Source organism: Aotus nancymaae, unplaced genomic scaffold (assembly GCF_030222135.1).
Source record: "Aotus nancymaae isolate 86718 unplaced genomic scaffold, 86718_ANA_hifiasm-v0.15.2.pri h1tg000049l, whole genome shotgun sequence".
Classification (NCBI taxonomy): Eukaryota; Metazoa; Chordata; class Mammalia; order Primates; family Aotidae; genus Aotus; species Aotus nancymaae.
This window is the reverse complement of record NW_026988463.1, coordinates 21,533,900-21,555,639: the sequence shown is the minus strand read 5'-3', so window position 1 is coordinate 21,555,639 and position 21,740 is coordinate 21,533,900. Positions and strand designations below refer to the sequence as shown.

The following is a 21,740-nucleotide window of genomic DNA, read 5'->3' as shown; positions in this document are numbered from 1 at the left end:
TGGGGCCACTGAGGAAGCATTCTGTTAGCCAGGCTCTTGGCCACATCTGAGGGAGGGCTGGGATTTGGGATCCGGTGTGCAAAAATATGGGCTTTAAGGGCTTGTGGGCTCTTGTAATCCAAATGTAAAACGAGACCATGTGTTTGCTACCAATTTTCTATAATTGATGGTTCGGACAGGGTCTCCATCTGTCGCCCAGGCTGGAGTGTAGTGGTATGATTACAGCTCACTGCAGCCTTGACCTCCCAGGCTCAAGTGATCATCATGCCTCTTCCTCCTGAGTAGCTGGGACTACAGGCATGTGCCACCACGCCTGGCTCATTTTTGTAATTTTTTGTAGAGACAGGGTTTCGGCATATTGCCCAGGCTGGTCTCAAACTCCTGGGCTCAAGCAATCCACCCACCTTGGCCTTCTAAAGTACTGGAATTAGAGGCATGTGCCACCCTGCTGGGCCCCAGTTTTCTGTTTAAAATCCCCACTGAAGGTTTAACAAAATGAGAGGCGTAAATCTTTTAGGGATAAGTTGATTATCTCCCTGGTTTAGTGATTTCTTATTAAGGTGGTCTTTTGTTTAAGGAAAATATGCAAATGGACACAGGAGCTTAGACTCATCGGGGATGCTGCAGGGGCAGGTTCACTGTGTGGGCACCAGGGGTGGAACTGAGGCCATTTCCATTTCAAATATTATTTTGTTTTCAAGTCATAAGGTTGTCTGGCATGAGATGCATTGACATTTCAGAATTGATCTTATAATAGTTCAAATCTACTGCCTCTTACCATTTTCTTATTTTCTAGGGATATACCTAGAAAATCTGTTGCACTTCAGTGCCATTCTTGCCCCAAAAGAAGCATTTTCCTTTTGCTACTTTTTTTTTTTTTTTTAAGGGTCTTGCTCTGTCACCCAGGCTGGAGTGCAGTGGCACAATCACAGCTCACTGCAACCTTAATCTCCCAGGCTCAAGCGATCCTCCCACCTCAGCTTCCCAAGTAGCTGGGACTACAGGTGCCCACTACTGTGCTAAGCTAATTTTTTGTTTTTTTTTGTAGAGATGGAGTTTCACCATGTTGCCCAGGCTGGTCTCAAACTCCTGGGCTCAAGCGATCCATCCATCTCTGCCTCCCGAAGTACTGGGATTACAGGCTTGAGCCACCAAACCCAGCCCCCTTTTGCTACATTCTTTGAGGCATCTGATATGGAAAATTTGAATTCTAGCTCGAGAGCCAGAGGGAGAGATGCCATCTTAATAATCACAGAAAAAGAAGAATGCAGTGAAAAACATTAGGATGTAGACAGACAATTGATCACGTTTTTCTGCCAGGAGTTAATTTCCGTAATCCCACTGATGACTTAGACTGTTCACCCTTAATTCAGGCTCTAGAGGAGAGTTCACATGTTAAAACTGTATTTCTGACATCATTATTAAGTGATTTCACTACAGATGAGAGGGGTTGGAGGTCTTCCCCTATCTCAGCATTATCTGGTCTCAAGCCTGACACAGCTTTTGTTTGTCTGTATTTGCTGAGCAGGAGCATGGAGAAGTGATTGACTGTGTGCAGGAGCTGAGCCACTCTGTGAACAAGCTGTTTGGTCTGGCGTCTGCAGCCATTGACAGATGCATCAGATTCACCAATGGCCTGGGCACCTGTGGTCTGCTGTCAGCCTTGAAATCCCTCTTTGCCAAGTAAGGCTCGGGGACTGGATGAGCCACACTGGAGCAGTGTCTGTCCCAGTTGAAAATGCACATGTTTTGTATTCCTGCTCTGAATCCTGGGAAACACTTGCACTTGAGCCCAAGAGAATGTTAAGGATTCATGGTGGTATTGTTTATGATGGGAGAACATTTGAAACAACTGAAACGTCCACCCATTAGGGAAGGCTGCATAAGATGTGATATATCCATATGAGGGAAACTTGTGCAGCAGTTAAAGTGTTAAGAGAAAAAAAAAGAGGCTGGGCATGTGGCTCACACCTGTAATCCCAGCACTTTGGGAGGCTGAGGCAGGCGGATCACAAGGTCAGGAGTTCAAGACCAGACTGGCCAACATGGTGAAACTCCGTCTCTACTAAAAAATACAAAAATTAGCTGGGCATGGTGGCTCGTGCCTGTAATCCCATTTACCTGGGAGGCTGAAGCAGGAGAATTGCTTGAACCCGGACCCGGGAGGCGGAGGTTGCAGTGAGATGAGATTCCGCCACTGCACTCCAGCCTAGCGAGACTCCATCTCAGAAAAAAAAAAAAAGAAAGAAACCTTAGACAAGTGAAATTTAACAAAGTTTATTTGAGCAAGAAAAAGGTTCTGTGACCTGGTACGGTAAATCATGCCTGTAATCCCAGTACTTTGGCAGGCCAAGACAGGCGGATTGCTTGAGCTCAGGAATCTGAGACCAGCCTGGCCAACATGGTGAACCCCCATCTCTGATTGTTCCAGAAATACTGAGCACATCTCTGTGAACTGGGGAGGCTCTTTTGACCCAGAGTTCCCTGGCATTGCCATTGGGCATTCAGCACCTCCCAGGGCAGTTCCATGTGGCCAGATGAGCCTGGATGTGTTCCTATAGAAATGAAACATCAGGCTGGGTGCAGTGGCTCATGCTTGTAATCCCAGCACTTTGGGAGGCTGAGGAGGGTGGATCACTTGAAGTCAGGAGTTTGAAATCAGTCTGGTCAACATGGCGAAACTTGTCTCGAGTAAAAATGCAAAAATTAGCTAGGCATGGTGGTGAGTGCCTCTAATCCCAGCTGTTCGGGAGGCTGAGACAAGAGAATCACTTGAAAAGGGGTGTACTATATTCACAGCAACTCTGACATGGCTGACAACTGGAAATGTGTGGTGTGAGAAACAGCTGGAGGGTTTGAGGACAAAAATGATGTGATGAAAGCTACACTTTCCTCTGAGATTTCATGACAAACCGTGACAAACCCATTTAGAATTATGGACTGACAGATAATGAAATAGAGAAAGCATTTGCCTGTAGCCATACCTGAGAATGGTGGCTAATCAAAACTCCTTCTCCTGCAGTGCGTGCCTGCTCTTTCTGCAGAGCACATGGATATTTGTCATGGTTGCAGGGTGGGGACATGGTTGTTTAACCTCCCATGGCTAAAGCACAATCACATTCCTTAACATTCCCCTGTCAGTTTATCCTTGAGGCCAGCCCCTCTGCCCTCTGGGACTCAGAACCCTAGAAAGCTGTCACCTCTCTTGGTGCAAGGGGAAGATGTTATCAGTGGGGGACTCTGGGTTTTACAGCTTTCTGCCTGAAAGCATTGAGGTCTCTGTAAAGGGGGCAGCAGGATCATTTGCAGTCAGTGGAGTCTGAAGCAGTTTCTTCTACTTCGTTAGCTGAGTGGTCTGTGTCTCCACTGCACATATTGAACTTTCAGGTCAGTGCCCTGGGTCCTCACATTTCACTTTCCTCAGTTAGAGCTATGGTTTGGGAGGGGCAAGCAGCAAGGCCTTTTGTGATACACACAAATGTCACAGGTTTCTTAGCTTCCAGAGGACATGACTCCCTCCTTTATGTCCAGCTCTGTGCTAGTTCCTGGGGATATAAGTATGAGGCACAGACCCTGTTCTCCCAGAGCTTAAAGTCCAGCAGCAGCAATAGGCATCAAACAGGCTATAAGCAATAAGCATTGCTAATTGCTTGCTCTGTCACCCAGGCTGGAGTGTAGTGGTGTGCCCGTGACCCACTGCAGCCTTGATCTCCTAGGCTCAAGCAATCCTTCCACCTCAGCCTCCCGAGTAGCTGGGACTACAGGCACATGCCACTGTGCCCAGCTAATTTTTGCATTTTTTGTAGAGACGAAGTTTCACCATATCACCGGGATGGTCTTGAACTCCTAGGCACAAGTGGTCCTCCCACCTCTGCCTCCCAAAGTGCTGTGATTACAGGCATGAGCTACCACACCGGCGTTTTTTTTTTTTTTTTCCCCAAGAGATGGGATCTCACTGTGTTGCCCACGCAGGTCTTGAACTCCTTGAACTCAAGTGATCCTCCCTCCTTAGCCTCCCAAAGTGCTGGGATAACAGGCATGAGCCACTGTGCTCTGTCTAAACAAGCTGTTTAATTACAGTGTTTTAGATGCTAGGAGGGAAAAGTATGTGTGAACAGTGAGAGCAAACAGCACACTCTGTGAGGGAAGATTTTCTGGCTTTGAATCTACAGTCATGCTCCTGTCCCATTAAAGTCAGACCCTTGCCAGCCATGGAACTTTAATCTGTGTGCCATGGGTATTTAATCTAAATTTAGAGGATGAGAATGATACAGAGGTACCCTGGATGTCATGACCTGCCTTACATTATCCCAGGTCACAGCCAGTTACCACCGTGGGACTGTGATGTTTAGACAGTTCTTCAAACCTTTCACAGAAATGTACTTATCTGGATGAGCAGGGCATTTATCAGCATCATCTCTCACCTGGTTGATCCTGGAATCAACTTGACGACGATCCCTTCCTTCTCTTGGGCATCTCTCTTAGAAACTGCTTGACCAGGTGGTGAAGACCTTTGTGTGGTCAGAGTTTTACAAGCAGTTTCACTCCTCGGTGGGAGCCTCTAAAGATGCTCTCAAGGCCATTAGTAGTTTGTCCAGAGCTGTAGAATCCAGGTCTCTTTAGAGTCGGGGAATTGATGGTGACCTCCCTACCATTTTCTTCCCTTTCCCGGTAGGTACGTGTCTGATTTCACCAGCACTCTCCAGTCCGTACGAAAGAAGTGCAAACTGGACGACATTCCTCCCAACTCCCTCTTCCAGGAAGATTGGACGGCTTTTCAGAACTCCATTAGGTAAACTGGGGGTTGTAATTCACGCTGTTCCTAATGTAGTCAACATAAACATGCATGATATAGTATATAAAAATGGCAAATGTGTTTGGAAGCATTTCATTTTTTTTTTCTTTCACTGCCTTTTTAAAAAGTAAATAGTCTAGACTCTAAACACAAACCAATAAATAAAAACTCAACCCAAACGGACCAACGAAAAGACCCCTCTAGCTCTTAAAATATTTTTTAAAGTTCTTTACAAATGCCTCACCTCCTTTAATGACTTAATTTTTTTATATTTGGTGTCAGATTTTTTTTACCCGTCCACATCCCCCACCAACCTATAGTTTTTATAGACCTAAAATAACTTAGGGCTTATGTATTAGAAAATACACAGGTGATTGGATTCTGTTTCTGGATCTAAGAACCATGGTACATGGTTCTAAATGGTTCCAGGCAACGCTATTTGGCCTGGAAAGGGCCATTTAAGAGTTCAGTGAAAGGGCTGGGCATGGTGGCTCGGGCCTTTAATCCTAGCACTTTGGCTGAGGCGGGTGGATCACTTGAGGTCAGTAGTTCAAGACCAACCTGGCCAGCATGGTGAAACCCTGTCTCTACTAAAAATACAAAAATTAGCTGGATGTGGTAGTGTACGCCTGTAATCCCAGCTACTTGGGAGACTGAGGCAGGGGAATCGCTTGAACCTGGAAGGTAGAGATTGCAGTGAGCCAAGATTGTGCCACTGCACTCCAGCCTGGGCAACAGGGCAAAACCCTGTCTCAAAAAAAAAAAAAAGGCTCAGTGAAAGGAATTGAGGTGACCCTCTTAAGTGGTTATAATGACCAGATTCTAGAATAGCCTGTGAGGCTTGTGGGCCACCCTATTGCCCCAGGTCCTGAGGCTTGATGGGGGTCCGATCAGCAGTTGTATGAGAAGATTTGGTCCTTGACATGTCCAGCTGGAGAGCACGGACTGCTGGCCTATGGCCAGATCTCATCAATGGACATGTTTGATCATTGCAGTTTTTAACAAGGAGATTTGTTGCCAATATCTAAAAACTAGATTTAACATGATCTGGATTTCTAATGTCACCTAAAAATGAGATGCTCAGGTAGCATTGGGCCTGCACTGTCATAGCCACTGGGGCTGGCAGCAAGGGTCCCTGAGACACTGGGCACAGGTTCCCTGTTGTGTGGTGCTTCTCTCCTTCCCAAGTGGGCTAACAGCAATATGATTAGGCTCTCAGACCCCTTGGGAGAGGAGAGAAGCACCGCACAACAAATATCAAAAGCAGGCTGGGCGTGGTGGTTCACACCTGCAATTGAGCACTTTGGGAGGCTGAGGCAGGTAGATCAGGAGGTCAGGAGTTCAAGACCAGCCTGGCCAACATGGTGAAACCCCGTATCTACCAAAAATACAAAAATTAACCGGGCATGATGGCACCTGCCTGTAATCCCAGCTACTCGGAAGGCTGAAGCAGAAGAATGGCTTGAACCTGGGAGGCAGAGGTTGCAGTGAGCCAGGATCACACCACTGCACTCCAACCTGGGTGACAGAGCAAAACTCCATCTCAAAAAAAAAAAAAAGGATAAAAAGCAATCTGGAAGCTTTTTTTCCTTAAAACCATTCCTCCTGGATATATTTTCCCAAGAGAGAACCGGCCATTTACCTGGAGTGCTTCACCTACTTTCATGTCTTGCCTGACCTCAGACCCAGACCCACTGAAGGCTGCTAGGTAGATCCAGGACCACTCGGGACCATTTTAGATGATTGCTTCACAGGCTCTGTTCTGGACTTCTATTGATTGATTGATTGATTGATTGAGGCAGAGTCCCATACTGTCGCCCAGGCTGTAGTGCAGTGGCATGATCTCGGCTCACTGCAACCTCCGACTCCTGGGTTCAGGCAATTCTCCTGCCTCAGCCTCCTGAGTGGCTGGAACTACAGGCGTGCGCCACCACACCCAGCTAATTTTTTTGTGTTTTTAGTAGAGACGGGGTTTCACCATGTTGGCCAGGATGGTCTTGATCTCCTGACCTTGTGATCCACCCACCTCGGCCTCCCAAAGTGATGAGATTACAAGCGTGAGCCACTGCACCCGACCAGACTTTTATTTTTTTGATGAAATTTAATGTTCTGTAGGTTGATAGGTGCAGCAAACCACCATTGACACGTTTACCTATATAACAAACCTGCACGTCCTACACGTGTATCCCAGAACTTAAAATAAAATTTAAAAAATGTAATGTTCTAGATGCTAACTATATCCCTTATCATCCGTGGTGGCTTGGTATTCTCAAAAATATTATGCGCAAGTTTCTTCTGTTGCACCCAAGGGAAGTGGAATATTTTACTTTCCCATAAACTTGTCTTATGATGGAATGCCTAGATACCCTGGTGATGATGGGCACTTTTAGAGAAAGTTAAAAGTTAACTAGACTTAAGATGTTTTTAATCCTTGGATTTGTCCTGACATTATGAGTTTGGTGTTGAAGGACTCAGCAGCTGGGACTTTGAGGCCTGGCATAAAATTACTTGAAAATTAAAGGATCATTCAGTACAGATATGATGGCCTTTGGGCTTATCTCTGAGAAATAAATGGATTAATCTTCATCTGCCTTTCATATGATCAGGGAGAGATACTTCCAATACAAAAACAGTTTTCTCTGTCTTGCAGCTAGCCGACATCTAAGAAATATTAAGTCATAAATTTTTATTTTAAAATTTTAGATACAGGAGGCTGGGTGTGGTGGCTTATGCCTATAATCCCAGCACTTTGGGAGGCTGAGGTGGGTGGATCGTGAGGTCAGGAGATTGAGACCATCCTGGCTAATGTGATGAAACCCCGTCTTTACCAAAAATATAAAAAATTAGCCAGGCATCGTGGCACATGCCTGTAATCTCAGCTACTCAGGAGGCTGAGGCAGGAAAATCGCTTGAACCCGGGAGGCAGAGGTTGCAGTGAGCTGAGATCATGCCACTGCACTCCAGCCTGGGCAACAGAGTAAGACTGTCTCAAAAAAAAAAATTTTAGATATAGGCAGGGTGCTGTGGCTCACTGCTGTAGTCCCAGCACTTTGGGAGGCCAAGGCAGGTGGATCACTTGAGGTCAGGAGTTTGAGACCAGCTTGGCCAACATGGTGAAACCCCGTCTCTACTGAAAATACAAAAATTAGCCAGGCTTGATGGCAGGTGCCTGTAATCCCAGCTACTTGGGAGGCTGAGGCAGGAGAATCGCTTGAACTTGGGAGGCAGAGGTTTCAGTGAGCTGAAATCACGCCATTGCACTCTAGCCTGGGTGACATAGCAAGACTTCATCTAAAAAAAAAAAAATTAGATATAAAATATCTCCACCCTGTTTGTCTCAAGGATAAAGCTGAGTATTTTGGAAATGTAAAATTATTTGAGGGGGCCATGGATAGAATTGTGCTTTCAGCACAGAGATGCCAGTGACAATGGAGGTTATTGGAAGTGACTAGCATTTCTTTTTTTTTTTTTTTTTGAGACGGAGTTTCGCTCTTGTTACCCGGGCTGGAGTGCAATGGCGCGATCTCGGCTCACCGCAACCTCCGCCTCCTGGGTTCAGGCAATTCTGCCTCAGCCTCCTGAGTAGCTGGGATTACAGGCACACGCCACCGTGCCCGGCTAATTTTTTGTATTTTTAGTAGAGACGGAGTTTCACCATGTTGACCAGGATGGTCTCGATCTCATGACTTCGTGATCCACCCGCCTCGGCCTCCCAAAGTGCTGGAATTACAGGCGTGAGCCACCACACCCGGCCCAGCATTTCTTTTTACATTAATGAATAATGAATGAAACATTTCAGGCTAGCGAATGGTTAACAGCTTTCCCAGAACCAGAACTACCAAAAGGAGCAAATAGTTAGGATTTTTATGAATGAGACAATGTTTGTCCTGTAAAGGTCGGCATTCCAGATGCTTGAACTTGAAGTGCTTTTTGTTTTGTTTAGGATAATAGCCACCTGTGGAGAGCTCTTGCGGCATTGTGGGGACTTCGAGCAGCAGCTAGCCAACAGGTAGGAGAGAGGAGTCATTATCGTCTAGACACCTGGGCTCCCGATCAGCAGGAACTTGGTCTAGTACACAGTACAGCAAGGACAGCATGTGGGCAGATCTGAAGGCCACAGGGCTGGAGGACTGTCTGTACCTAGATACAGTGTGTCATTATTGTCATCATTAAATGTTTATTGAGCACCTAAAAAGGGCAAGGCTTTGTCCTACTTGGCAAGGGTCACATAATTTTGGTTTGATATGGTGGTTTCAGCCTAAATGAGGAAATAGTACATCTTGTCTCCAAATTAGGAATGGGCTGGGTTCCAACTGCTTGTTTATAAGTCAGTTGTTGGGACTCAGAATAAAAATCTGCATAGAAACGGTGTGACAAGTGGTGGTGAAGTCCCTTGGGCCAGCCTTCGGGATCAGGGTGAACTTCGGCAGCCTGCCTTCTGCGTCCTGCGGTCATTCCATGCTGCTGAAGGGCTGTGTGTCTAAGCGAAATCTCTGGGGTCTGCCCTGGAGAAGCTTGTTCTGCCCCCTTCCTCTCTTCTCATACCTGCCAGGGGTTTTATGTTGCCCTGAGGTGGCCTCCTTTAGACAGATTTTCCCTTCAAGAGGCTCTGGCTTCCCACATTCCTTTCTTTCTTTATTCCTTTCAATGAAATCTCTCGATTCCCTTGATATGGCTGATGCCTCTGTTCCTTAGGAGCTAAGGGGAAGAAGTCTGTTTCATATGGTTGTTTGAGGGACCAGCAGCAATCCCTTAACGTCCTTCTTGGGTGATTCTTTTTTGCCCTAAAGTAATCTCTGGGTGATGGAATTTTTAGCAGTGGTACAAAGTGAAATGAAAGCACCACTGTTCCAAAAGTTAGTAATGGGCACTGGGAGAATACAGAGGAGCCACAGCATCCCCCTATATCTCACCCAACCTGCCCAGGACAAGGGAAAGCTCTCAGATGAGATTTCAACTCGGCCTTGTTTTGCTCAGCCCATAAATCACAAAATAATTCTTTTCTGAAAAGAAGTGATCCTAAGGACCTGATGGCCAGTGTCAATCTTAGCCTAGCATATTCTGACCTGTTGGCCTCTGCCACCTTTCTGTTGGTGGGGAGTGGTCCTTGGTAGGAAGCAGGTAAGATTGATGGGGAGATAAGATAAGCTTTATAGGTGCCTGCCACACAGACACACACACACACACTCACACACACACACACACACACACACACACACACACACACTGTGCAGCCTCCCAGCCAGGAACACAGATGGTGACTGTCCCTTTCCAGGCTTAGTGCTTCCAGGATGACATCATCTCTTTCAGGAACTTCCTTGGATACACCCAAGCTGTTCTTGACTTGAAGCTTAACCAGGCTTTCAGCCTCTCTGGGCTGCAAAATGCAGCCGAGAGAGGCCCATCCTTTATCTGTTGTGTCCCCATTCATGCTCCTAACCAGTCTTTCCTTACCCGTCAGAATGTAATACTTAACTTCATTCAGAGATTAAGGAAAATCCGTGTCCTAGAAATTATCATTTACTTCATTTATATTATTCACACATGCTGCATTGTATGCCCGTGGCACTTTGGTTTTATTCACACAGTTTCTGTGCTGGGCATTCAGGAGTGAGTTAGGAACAGCAGCAGCTGCTCCCACTCTATCCTGCTGCGAGCCTTCTCCATAATGAGAAACATCACAAAAAAATCTTGGACTGAAAGACAGCTGGTGGTCTCAGAAATGACGGAAAACACAGAATTGTGAGAAGAAACAGCCAACAAAGAGCACAGACCTTCCTTGGCAACTCCCCCCTACCTCCTGCCCCACCTCCCACCCCGCTTGCCTGTACCTCCTGCCCCACTCGCCCTCTACCTCCCACCCCACTCGCCCCTACCTCCCACCCCACTCGCCCCTACCTCCCGCCCCACTCACCCCTACCTCCCGCCCCACTCGCCCCTACCTCCCGCCCCACTCGCCCCCTGCCTCCCGCCCCACTCGCCCCCTGCCTCCCGCCCCACTCGCCCCTTGCCTCCCACCCCACTTGCCCCTATCTCTTGCCCCACTCATCTCTGTCTCCCACTTTACTTACCCCTACCCCGCTTCCCACTGGGCCACAGCTTTCCTGGGCTCTAAGCTAGGTCTTGGGGATATCAGATAATTAAACACAATTCTTGCCCTCAAGGAGCTCAGAGATTAATGGGAGCATCCAGCATGTGCCATTATGCTCATTGCTGTGCCAAGAGAATGCAATAGATGTGCGCAGAGGAGGGAGCATTACGATTCCATTGATTCCCTCAGCTAGGACAAGTTATTGCCCACTTCTCAGCCATGGAAACTTGTGAATTTATACTAGATTCCCCAAACCTGACTGTCTCATTGAACTGTCCCCCAAAGACCTGGTCACCAAAGCCAGGGTCACCTCTCCTTCAACAGTTGTGGAGTTCCTACCACGTGCCAGGCACCCTGCTAGGTGCTAGTCATTCATAGATGAAGAGCACGTCATGTTTTGTCCTCACCATCCAGTCAGAGGGAAATGAGACAGCCTGTGTTATATGCAGAACAGAAGCGAGAGCCCATTAGGAGCTCTGCCATTGTCTGATGGGGCCGAGGGCTGAGTGCCTCCTGGGGTCCCCAAGGCCTCTCCTCTGCCAAGCCTTTCTAATGACCCTGTGAGGCACTATCTTTGGGAAAAATCAGATTTGCCTTCTGGAAAGATCATTCAGCTAACCCTTAGGAGGACAGATTAAGTGGAACTTTGAGGACTAGAGAGAGGGAAGCCGGTTAGTTGGAAGCCTGCTGCGATCCAGGCAAGAACTAGTGAAGATTGGAAGTAAGGCAACGGCAGAGACAGGCCACAGTTTGACGGACAAGAGATCCAACCAAAGTTACCGGTAGGCCCAAGCAACAGGAAAAATGAACTTGACCTTAATGGCAGAGGCAGGTAGCTGCTTATGTCAGCAGTGGCTCCTGAGGAAGATCTTTTCGCTGGGGTTTATTTGCAAGTACAGGCATTTCTTGACCAATTCAAGGATCTGTTTTTGAAATAGTGCGTACATCCTAAAAACTGCTATGTCCAAAGCAATGTTTTCATAAGACATTACAGTAAAGGAGGAGTCAGGGAATTAGCCACATTTGGGATATGTCATAATGCGGTTCTCCTAGTTACACATGTTCATATAATTCTGTACATATTTAAATGGGTAGGATGAGTGGTAAAGTTGGTCTAAGGAAAAACAGGGTGGAGGTCAAGTTTCCACTTTCCCAGCAGTACAAGGGGTGGATTATCATATGGAACCTCCTCTAGGCGTTTGTCTCTCTCAAAGAGTTTGGAAAGTGCCAGCTTCAATAGATCTCTCTGTAGCACCTAAACCACAAAAATAAACCTCCCAGTGCCACTGAACACAAACACCATGCAGGCTCGGCATGTGGGACAGGTGGGTCCCATGGGTAAAGAGGTGAGCAGCGAGCTGCTATCACCGTTCTCCAGAAGCCAGCCAGCTGCTGTCCTGCCCAGCAGTCTCTCTGATGGCAGTGCTGGTGGCCCACCCTGGCATTTGACTGTTCTACACCTTGATGGTCATATAGTAAGAAAAGTCTCCATAGAAGGTGCATAGTGTTGCAGACTAAACTGAGAACTGCCCCTGTGTAGGCTGTCGGTCGTATTAGGGAGATGGCATATTCTGGCACTGTAAGTGTTAAGCAGGAATAAAAACACCAGGTTTTTTCTTGAACTCACTTTTCAATGATAAAGGACATCCTTTCATCACCTTCTGAACTGGCCTTAATTCAGTCTGTCTCATGACGATATCTTAGAATTTAGTAAGGAGCAATCTGACCGCTCCAAGAAGAAAGTTTCATGCAAATAGCTCAGGGCATGATGGTCATTCCTTTCATTACAGGATTTTGTCCACGGCCGGGAAGTATCTGTCTGATTCCTGTAGCCCCCGGAGCCTGGCTGGTTTTCAGGAGAGCATCTTGACAGACAAGAAAAGCTCTGCCAAGAACCCATGGCAAGAATATAATTACCTCCAGAAAGATAACCCTGCCGAATATGCCAGTTTAATGGAGATACTTTATACCCTCAAGGTATGAGACCAAATGGATGGCATTCTTGCAAATGAAATGCTTCCTTTCATCACTCACCCTCTCCCTCTCATGAATACAGGCGGGCCCTGTATGTGAGCCCGGGCTGGGGTGTACCCTGCCACTACTTCCCTGTCTCATTTATGTTGGGATTTTAAGGAGCTAATATACTAAACTTGAAACCCATTGAGATACAGATGTAGAAGTTAGGAGAGATGGATCTTTATTACTGATGAAAGCCAGGTTAGAGACCGTGGTACAGGCTGGGTGCAGTGGCTCACACTTGTACTCCCAGCACTTTGGAAGGCTGAGGCGGGTGGATCACCTGCAGTCAGGAGTTCAAGACCAGCCTGGGCAACATGGTGAAACTCCATCTCTACTAAAAATACAAAAATTAGCTGGGTGTGGTGGCACGCGCCTATAGTCCCAGCTATTTGGGTGGCGGCTGAGACAGGAGAATCGCTTGAACCTGGGAGGCAGAGATTACAGTGAGCTGAGATTGTGCCACTGCACTCCAGTCTGGGTGACAGAGCAAGACTCCATCTTAAAATAAAATAAATAAAAATAAAAGGGAATGTGGCTTTAGATCTGCAGCTAGGGGGACTTGCTGTAATTCACTCCAGAATGAAACTTGTCAGCTGGTCAGACAGAGCTGGACAGCCCCTGACCCTGCACAGGTCAGGAGAGGGGACCAGATGTGTACTGCTTGCAGGCAGGCAGAACCTGTAACAGAGGACTCCAACCCAGGACACCAGAGAGGAGCAAGAGAAGTCACTCCTCTTTCCCAAGGGAGGAGCCAGGCTGCAGAGTCACTAGGAGTCTGAGTGCGAGTTCCTCCACATGAGAACACGAGGGCTTGGGGATAGGTGTTCTCTCCTGCTTTTTTTCTTTAAACTCTTAGTTTGCCTGCCATAAAGCTGCCCTTGACTTTGAGCTTTGGGCCTCTTGGGGTCTCGGGACAGGAGGACTTCCTAATAAATGGAATGAGTCACACAACTCTCTGGGAATGGCCTCTAGGGTTATAAGAAGACCGTGGGCATCCTTTGCAGAACCATCCCCCTCCCTCACTGGTATGGATTGAACTTCATTCTTGGTGATAGGTAGAGGAGACATTGCTGTTCCTGGAGCAACAGATGCAGTAGATTTTTTTTTTTCTTTTCCAAGAAGGAGTCTCACTCTGTCACCCAGGCTAGAGTGCAGTGGCGCAATCACGGCTCACTGCAACCTCTGCCTCCCAGCTTCAAGTGATTCTCCTGCTTCAGCTTCCTGAGTAGCTGGGATTACAGGTATGCACCACCACACCTGGCTAATTTTTGTATTTTTAGTAGAGACAGGCTTTCACCATATTGGCCAGGCTGGCCTGGAACTCCTGACCTCAGGTGATCTGCCCATCTCAGCCTCCCAAAGTGCTGGGATTACAGATGTGAGCCACCGTGTCCGGCCAGATGCAGTAGAAAATTATCCAGGGCCTAGAACTCTGGGAATGAACTGCACAGGGTGCCTGGACATGTCTGAGTTTCGGCGCTATTCTCCCAGGGCCTCCCCATCTCTTTGCACCTTGACCCACCAACTGGCTGCATTGAGCTTGACAAACACTTCTTAAAGCAATTCTGTAAACTCATTCATCCATGCTTCTGTGATTCGGTTAAAGCAACTCTGTTTATCTTTATTGCTAATCTGATTTATGTCTTTTGTAATCGGTTCATTTATAATAGCAAAACTAAGGTTATGCTTTCTACCTCGGTATTTTCTCAGGCTATTTGGAATTCCTTGGAACTTGTGGAGGTTGTACATACTCTGGCTTTCAACCCAGTATATTTGACCTGAGCTCCCTAGGAATTAGGGCTCTGTCCATCACTCTGGTTTATATGTGAAGCTTCTGATCTGCTCCCCGCCATCTTCCCTCCTCCTCTATCCCTGAGGGATAGTCACAGGTGAATTTTTCCCAAACTGCTAGTCCGTGAGCTCATGTTAGCCCAGATGCATCAGAATCACCTGGGAAAGTGAATTTAAAATATAGATTCCTGGGCTCTAACCCCAGTGAACTCTGTTGCAGTAGTTCTGGGATTGAGCTCGGGAATCTGTAATTCAGTATGTTCCCCAGGGGGGCCTGGGGCACAGCCACGTTAGGGAACCACTGTTGCATCGAACCCCCCCAATTCTCCTCTCTGCGAGTTTTCAAAATGGTTAACTAGCTAATACTTGGGTTGGGTTTCGGGCCTAACAACTGCCTTTTGCATTTTCTCGTCTTAGGAAAAAGGGTCAAGCAACCACAACCTACTGGCTGCATCTCGAGCAGCCCTGACTCGGCTTAACCAGCAGGCCCACCAGCTGGCTTTTGATTCTGTGTTCCTGCGCATCAAACAACAGCTGTTGCTCATTTCCAAGATGGACGTGAGTTTCCCACTGACCAAACAGATTTCCCCCCGGGTCCAGCCTCCAACCCAAACATACTGAGTGTGGGCTTAACCCTCCCTGCTCCAAGAGCTTTGGGAAAATCCCACTTTAACTCTCCCAGGCTGGAAAGAGTCACTTTCCAATTTCACCTCATTGCTTAGCATGAATTTCTTATCTTTATTGTAGTGACTCTGATACTTTATTCACAGGCAGTTCTCAGGATTATTAAAATTGCTTGATTAACTTTCCCCATTTGGAGCAGTGGAGAAGTAAGAGAGATTATGTGCCGCCTCGTAGGTTAGGCCAGGTCAGAAGAGCTAATTGTCTTTTGCGATGGAATGATTTTCACAGTGTTTCTGGAGAATTGGTTCTGGAACTTTACACAGGGGAGTGACTTATCAGAATTGATCTTGTGTTTTTGAGTGGGCTTTGGAGGGTTGTTCCTTTCTTTCCTTGATACCTTTTCTATTTGGCTGTTTCCAGAATCGCCTCGCCTTCCTTTCCTTGCACCCTCTTCCCTTTTCTGGTTGTCAGAATGATTTTTCAAGGCATTGCCTATTAGTACTGTTTTCTCTACTTGCTGTCTTTCCCCCGGTCCAGATCTTGTCACTTTCCTTTTGGATTACTGGGCAGGACAGCTCCCTGGTTAATGTATCTTACTGACTCTTCAGGGCCGTTTGGATTCCAGTTATGGGCCTTTAATAACCAAGAGATCTTTTTACAAAATGACAATGACTCATCTGGCAAAATCAAACATGCTCTGCTTTCTGCCACTGTCTAGAAAGCCTGCAAGGGCTCCTGCATGGTCTCAGTCAGACCTCACCCCCTCTCTGGGAGTCAGGATTCCCATCCGTGAAAGGGCTCAGTTAAACGACACAATCATGAGGTTCTTTCTACCCTTGAAGTTTGTGATTTTCACTCTTCATGATTTTTCTGTGCAAAATGCCATGAGATCTATTTCTTTTTTTTTTTTTTAGATAGAGTCTCACTGTGTCACCAGGCTGGAGTGCAGTGGCATGATCTCGGCTCACTGTAATCTCTACCTCCCAGGTTGAAGCAATTCCCCTGCCTCAGCCTCCCGAGTGCCTGGGACTACAGGTTTATACCACCATGCCCAGCTAATTTTTTTGTATTTTATTAGAGATGGGGTTTCACCATGTTGACCAGGATGGTCTCGATCTCCTAACCTCATGATCCACCTGCCATATAGATTGGTGAGGATTAAGTGAGATTTTGTATATTGATAGAATGTAGCACAGCACTGGCCACAGAGTAGATGTGTAATAAGTGGTAGTTTTCTTCCTTTCTGTGATTCGCATTTTTTAAGAAGAATGATTTAACTTGATTTTTTACAATAAAAATTGTATATGAATTTATTTTTAGAAACTCAAGCAATACAAGAAAAAAAATCCAATAAATACCTTCAAGGTGCCACCACTGAACGATTAAAAAATGACCTGCAGCGTTTCCCTCTTCAAGGGAAGATTCAAGTGACATTCTCTGCTGCTAATCAGTGTCAGCATTTTGATGTCCAGCAACCCAGACATCCCTTCCTGCATGCCCATACACATGTTAAAGGCTGAGTGGGCATCAGCAGGTAAATCTATAGGAAGAAATGGAATTATACTATAGTGCTGTTTTTAAGAAAAACAAGATATGCACACTATAAATTTTATTTCAATTTAATCAGAAAAAAGAGACACTAAATGAAACCAAAGGAATTACTGAACTTGAGACAATTTTCTTTTCTTTTCTTGAGACTAAGTCTCACTGTGTCACCCAGGCTGGAGTGTGGTGGCATGATCTCGACTCACTACAGCCTCTGCCTCCTGGGTTCAAGCCATTCTCCTGCCTCAGCCTCCTGAATAGCTGGGACTACAGGTGCCTGCCACCATGCCTACCTAATTTTTGTATTTTTTTGGTAGAGACAGGGTTTCACCAGGTTGCTCAGGCTGGTCTTGAACTCCTGACCTCAAGTGATTCTTCCACCTTGGCTTCCCAAAGTGCTGGGATTACAAGCATGAGACACGACGCCTGGTCAAGATTTTTTTTTCCTCCACAAAAGATACTCATTCCCCAGAAGCTCTCTCCAAGATTATGAAAAAAAAGATTATGAAAACTATGAAGAGATTGGAGTTGCTGTTGCTTTTTGTTAATCCTGTTTCCACTGCAGACAGATACTGATATGTATGATCCACTGAAAGACCAGGGGATTAGCATTCCTTGTCTCTCTCCTGCCCCCTCCCCCGCCTCCAGATTCGGTTATTTGTATTATTTTTATTTTGTCAAAGCTGATGGTACTGACCTTCTGTTCTAAAATCTCAGGGCTTCCCGGCTTAGTTCTACATTTAAACAGGGCTGGTGCTTCCCCGTCCTTTTCCCTCTACTTCTGCATTCCAGAGTTCATTATGATGGTACAGTTCCTGGGTGCCTGGCCCTGCCTTCTCATTACGGCTTCACCGCAGCACCGTGGGCCCTTGGGAATGGGCACAGGTGGCTTTGGAGATTAGGAGAAGCGCTCTGAGGGTGCCAGCACACGATACCAAGGCAAACACTCCGGCCTTAAGGATTTGAAAATTAAACCCTGGTCATCAAATGTTTGTTTTCAGCATTTGCTGGTAAATTCTATTGCCCTTTTATTTTCCAAGACTACAAACCAACACTATATTTGATTTCAAAATAGATTATTGAAGTTTACCTATTTTACCTGGTGACAGATGGATAGAAAAGCCCATTTGAAGGACGCTTTAAATAAATTTTGAACAATTAAAAAATGACCTGCAGCATTTCCCTATTGCCCTCTTCAAGGACATTCTATGCTGCTTTTTTTTCTTTTTTTTTTTTTGAGACAGAGTCTCACTCTGTTGCCCGGGCTGGAGTGCAGTGGTGTGATCTTCGCTTACTGCAGCCTCTGCCTCCTGGGTTCAAACACTTTTCATGTCTCAGCCTCCCGAGTGGCTGGGACTACAGGCAAGCGTCACCACACCCGCCTAATTTTAGTATTTTTTGTAAAGACGGGGTTTCACCATGATGGCTGGGCTGGTCTCAAACTCCTGGCTTCAAGTGATCTGCCCGCCTCGGCCTCTCAAAGTGCTGGGGTTACAGGCGTGAGCCACTGCGCCCAGCCCTCTGCTGCTTTTTAAGCCACTCTGTCTTGCCCTTCTTCCAAAATTCTTTTCCACTCCGGCCATTCTTTCCCTCTCTCCTCTGCCTGTTCGTGTTCTGAGGCTGCTCCTCCTGCCTCCTCCCTGAGGCCTTTCTCAGGGCCTCCAGGCTGCGGTCCCTGGGATGGATGGCGGTGATGCTGGTCTTCACCCCACACGTCGGTACCTGCTCTTGGTCTCCTGGAAGCCATTGCTTCTCCCTGCACTCTGCTTCCCAACCTGTCACCATCTCGGCCCCCTTACTGCACCCCTCTTTGCCAGCAAACCACCAAGGATTACTGTCCCTTCCTTTTCTCTGTGTCCCGCACCTCTTTCCACTGGTGTTCTCATCATCTCTGCACTGTTTTTGAGCTTCTCATCTGCCCCCCACCCCAATCCTCTGCAGAGCCACTGTATTCACCTTCACAAAACATTGTTTTGATTTTGTCTCTCCTCATTGAAAACCCTCCCCAGGGCTAGTCTGAATTGTCTGTTTTTAGAAACTTTTTATTTGGACCTTTTCACACATACACAAAAGTAGGAAGAAGAGTGTAAGGAACTCCATATACTCTTCGCCTGCTCCAACCATGATCCATCCTAGCCATCCTGTTTCATACATTCCCCTCATCTGAACTAGAAGGACTCTAAAAATAATCACAGTACCACAGTCAACCCTAAAAAAGAAACAGGAAAGGAATTCCTAATGTCATCAGTGTTCAAATTTCCAGTTGTTTTATAAATGGCATAATTTAACCCTTCGAGTCAGGATCTAGGATCCAGGATCCTGCACATTGAGATTTACTGGGATGTCTTTTGTGGTTTTTTTTTGAATGATAAGCTTCCCCTCTCTCTCATTTCTCCCTTGCAATTTATTTGTTGAAGGTAAAGCCTTTACTTAGCCTGGTGTTTAAAGCTGCGCCTTCTCCCTCCAGCCTCTTTCTGCCTCTGTACACCACAGGCATTGCCCCTTCTCTAATTGCCCTGAGCTCTTGCTCCTCTGAACTCTTACTGTAAAACCTGGCCTCTGACACTGAGAGCTCTAGAAGTGGGAGGCAGCACTCATGTGCCTGCAGGGGGAAGAGGGGAGGGGCCAAAACAGGATGGGAGATGCGGGGTGTACAGGCTGGGAGTGTGTTGGGGGCCTTGCTTCCCTTTTGGAGAGCAAGGAGCAAATCTTAGATTTCTTGTACCTTCTCTGCAAAGCCTAGCATAAGACACTCGATATCCTGGGGACTTGGTAAATGTGGATGGTTGGCGTGTTCCTTCTCAGTGGGTTGGGAGTCAGCTGGCAAAGTAGGCTCTTTTGAGACGAAAGAGGATTCTCAAGCAAAAACAGAGTCTAGAAAACTGTAGGACAGGGGTTGGGGGGACCAGGGGTAGGGAAGAAAAGATCTCATTTACATAGAAGAAAATGAGACCAAATGGAGTGGGCGCTAGAGAGCGTGGGGAGCCCTGCCAAGGCAGAGCCTGGGCTGGGACCCAGGGGTGGACATGGTCATTCCATTCCCGGAATGCTACTTAAAGGATCAGGCAACTGGATCTGGCATCAGATGGCTGCAGACAGCAGTTCCTACGTGACCGCCGGAGTCACTCCCAGAGTTCAGCCAGGAAGGGCCTTGTTTTCCAGGCTGACTTTAGAGTGGCTCAGGTTGGAAGTAAGAAGCGAGATTTCTGTGTGAAGGTGTGCCACGCTGAAGCCTGTGAGCACATGTGCACAGGTGCCTCGCCCACCTCCATACAGAATGCTGAGAAGGCTCACACAGCAACACAGAGGACATTTCCACTCCAAATGGCAAGGAACACATGTTGGTGCTGAGGTTCTCCTCTCACAGGGGAACCACAGAGAGGCCAGAGGGGCAGCTGTTGGGCTTTGGAGGTGCCATCCCATCACATCCCTCTGAGTTCTGAATCAGTTGGGAAACAGATCCAGTAGGTGGTGAGAAATAAAAGCAACTTTAGTTGGGTAAAGCAGTATTGCTGAATGAGGCTTGGCTTTTCCTGCAGCCAGAGGGGCTTCCTAGGCCTCCCTCCCAGATAAGGGATTGACACATGGCCTCTGTGGGGGACCTCAGGGTGTCCTGTTCTCTTTAGGGTGCTAAGGATCCACGAGGTAGTGAGGCTGCCTGCACCCAGCACCTCTCTACACGGTGGCCCCGCTATGCAGAGAAACTCGGACCAAAACATATCTGACTCTCTCCTGTCACAGTCTCAGCAAGATAAACAAAAGGGATCAGTTCCCACCCTACAGGTCAGCCAGCGTGGCAGTTCCTGTTTTATGGACCTGCAGGAATGCGGAGAGAGAAACCATTGCCTTCTCTATGGCGGGCTTCCAGGTGAAGCTTTATAAAAGAGAAGCCCCTGCCTGCTGAGTGGTGGAGGCTCCAAAGGTCAGCTCCTACCAAAGACAGTGCCTCCGGGGAAGGCCACGTTCTTCTTTGTGTATTTCTGGATGGCGCCTTCCTGACTGCCTGGCTGCTGGGTACTGATTGCGTCCTCTCCTTTCTCTCCTAGAGCTGGAACACAGCTGGCATCGGAGAAACCCTCACGGATGACCTGCCCGCCTTTAGTCTCACCCCACTTGAGTACATCAGCAACGTAAGAGCTTCTGTGTGCTTCTCCTGGGTGGTCCAAGCCTATCAGACCTTCCTTGTCTTTTGATTCTGGCCCTTATAGTAGTCATTTCCTCATGGGTACTTTCTGGCCCTTTGGGTAGCTGTGTTTTGGGGTAGTCTGCACCCAGATCCTGGACTTGAAGAAGAGGCAGCAGAGCCACATGGTGATTCCAGACCCCAGCACATTCTCACTCCTTCACCATCTCTTCTATATGAGATGCGGCCAGTACCTGAGTGTCAGAGTGGAGAGTCTAATAGGAAATTCTGACATGGGAAGTCAGGAGGCAGGTGGCCAAATTCTTCCTGTGACTTTCAAAATAGTGTGTGTTTGTGGTGATCCAGCTTTTAGTGATCACCTACTATGTGCCAGGCTCTGTGGGGAGTGCTTTCATGTTTAACTTCATAGCAACAAACAAATCTCTTCAGAAGAATTGCAGTTATAGAGGCTTAATATTAAAAGATAACAGAGTAAGCTGGGCGCAGTGGCTCACGCCTGTAATCCCGGCACTTTGCGAGTCTGAGACAGGCAGATCGTGAGGTCAGGAGTTTGAGACCAGCCTGGCCAACATAGTGAAACCATCTTGCTACTAAAATGCAAAAATTAGCCGGGCGTGGTGTCAGGCACCTGTAGTCCCAGCTGCTTGGGAGGCTGAGGCAGGAGAATCACTTGAACCTGGGAGGTGGAGGTTGTGGTGAGCCAAGATTATGCTACTGCACTCCAGTCTGGG

General features: G+C 47.2%; 1 protein-coding gene across 1 annotated transcript in view; it reads left to right on the top strand.

The window, feature by feature from the left end:
• Positions 1 to 21,740, top strand: part of COG7 (component of oligomeric golgi complex 7) — a 69,322-nt gene that overhangs the window by 33,695 nt on the left and 13,887 nt on the right. The window contains exons 9-14 of the mRNA XM_064362571.1: positions 1,529 to 1,683; positions 4,676 to 4,792; positions 8,739 to 8,804; positions 12,677 to 12,863; positions 15,114 to 15,254; positions 20,912 to 20,995. Coding sequence (XP_064218641.1) covers positions 1,529 to 1,683; positions 4,676 to 4,792; positions 8,739 to 8,804; positions 12,677 to 12,863; positions 15,114 to 15,254; positions 20,912 to 20,995 — 750 coding nt within the window. The remainder of the gene's footprint in view (positions 1 to 1,528; positions 1,684 to 4,675; positions 4,793 to 8,738; positions 8,805 to 12,676; positions 12,864 to 15,113; positions 15,255 to 20,911; positions 20,996 to 21,740) is intronic.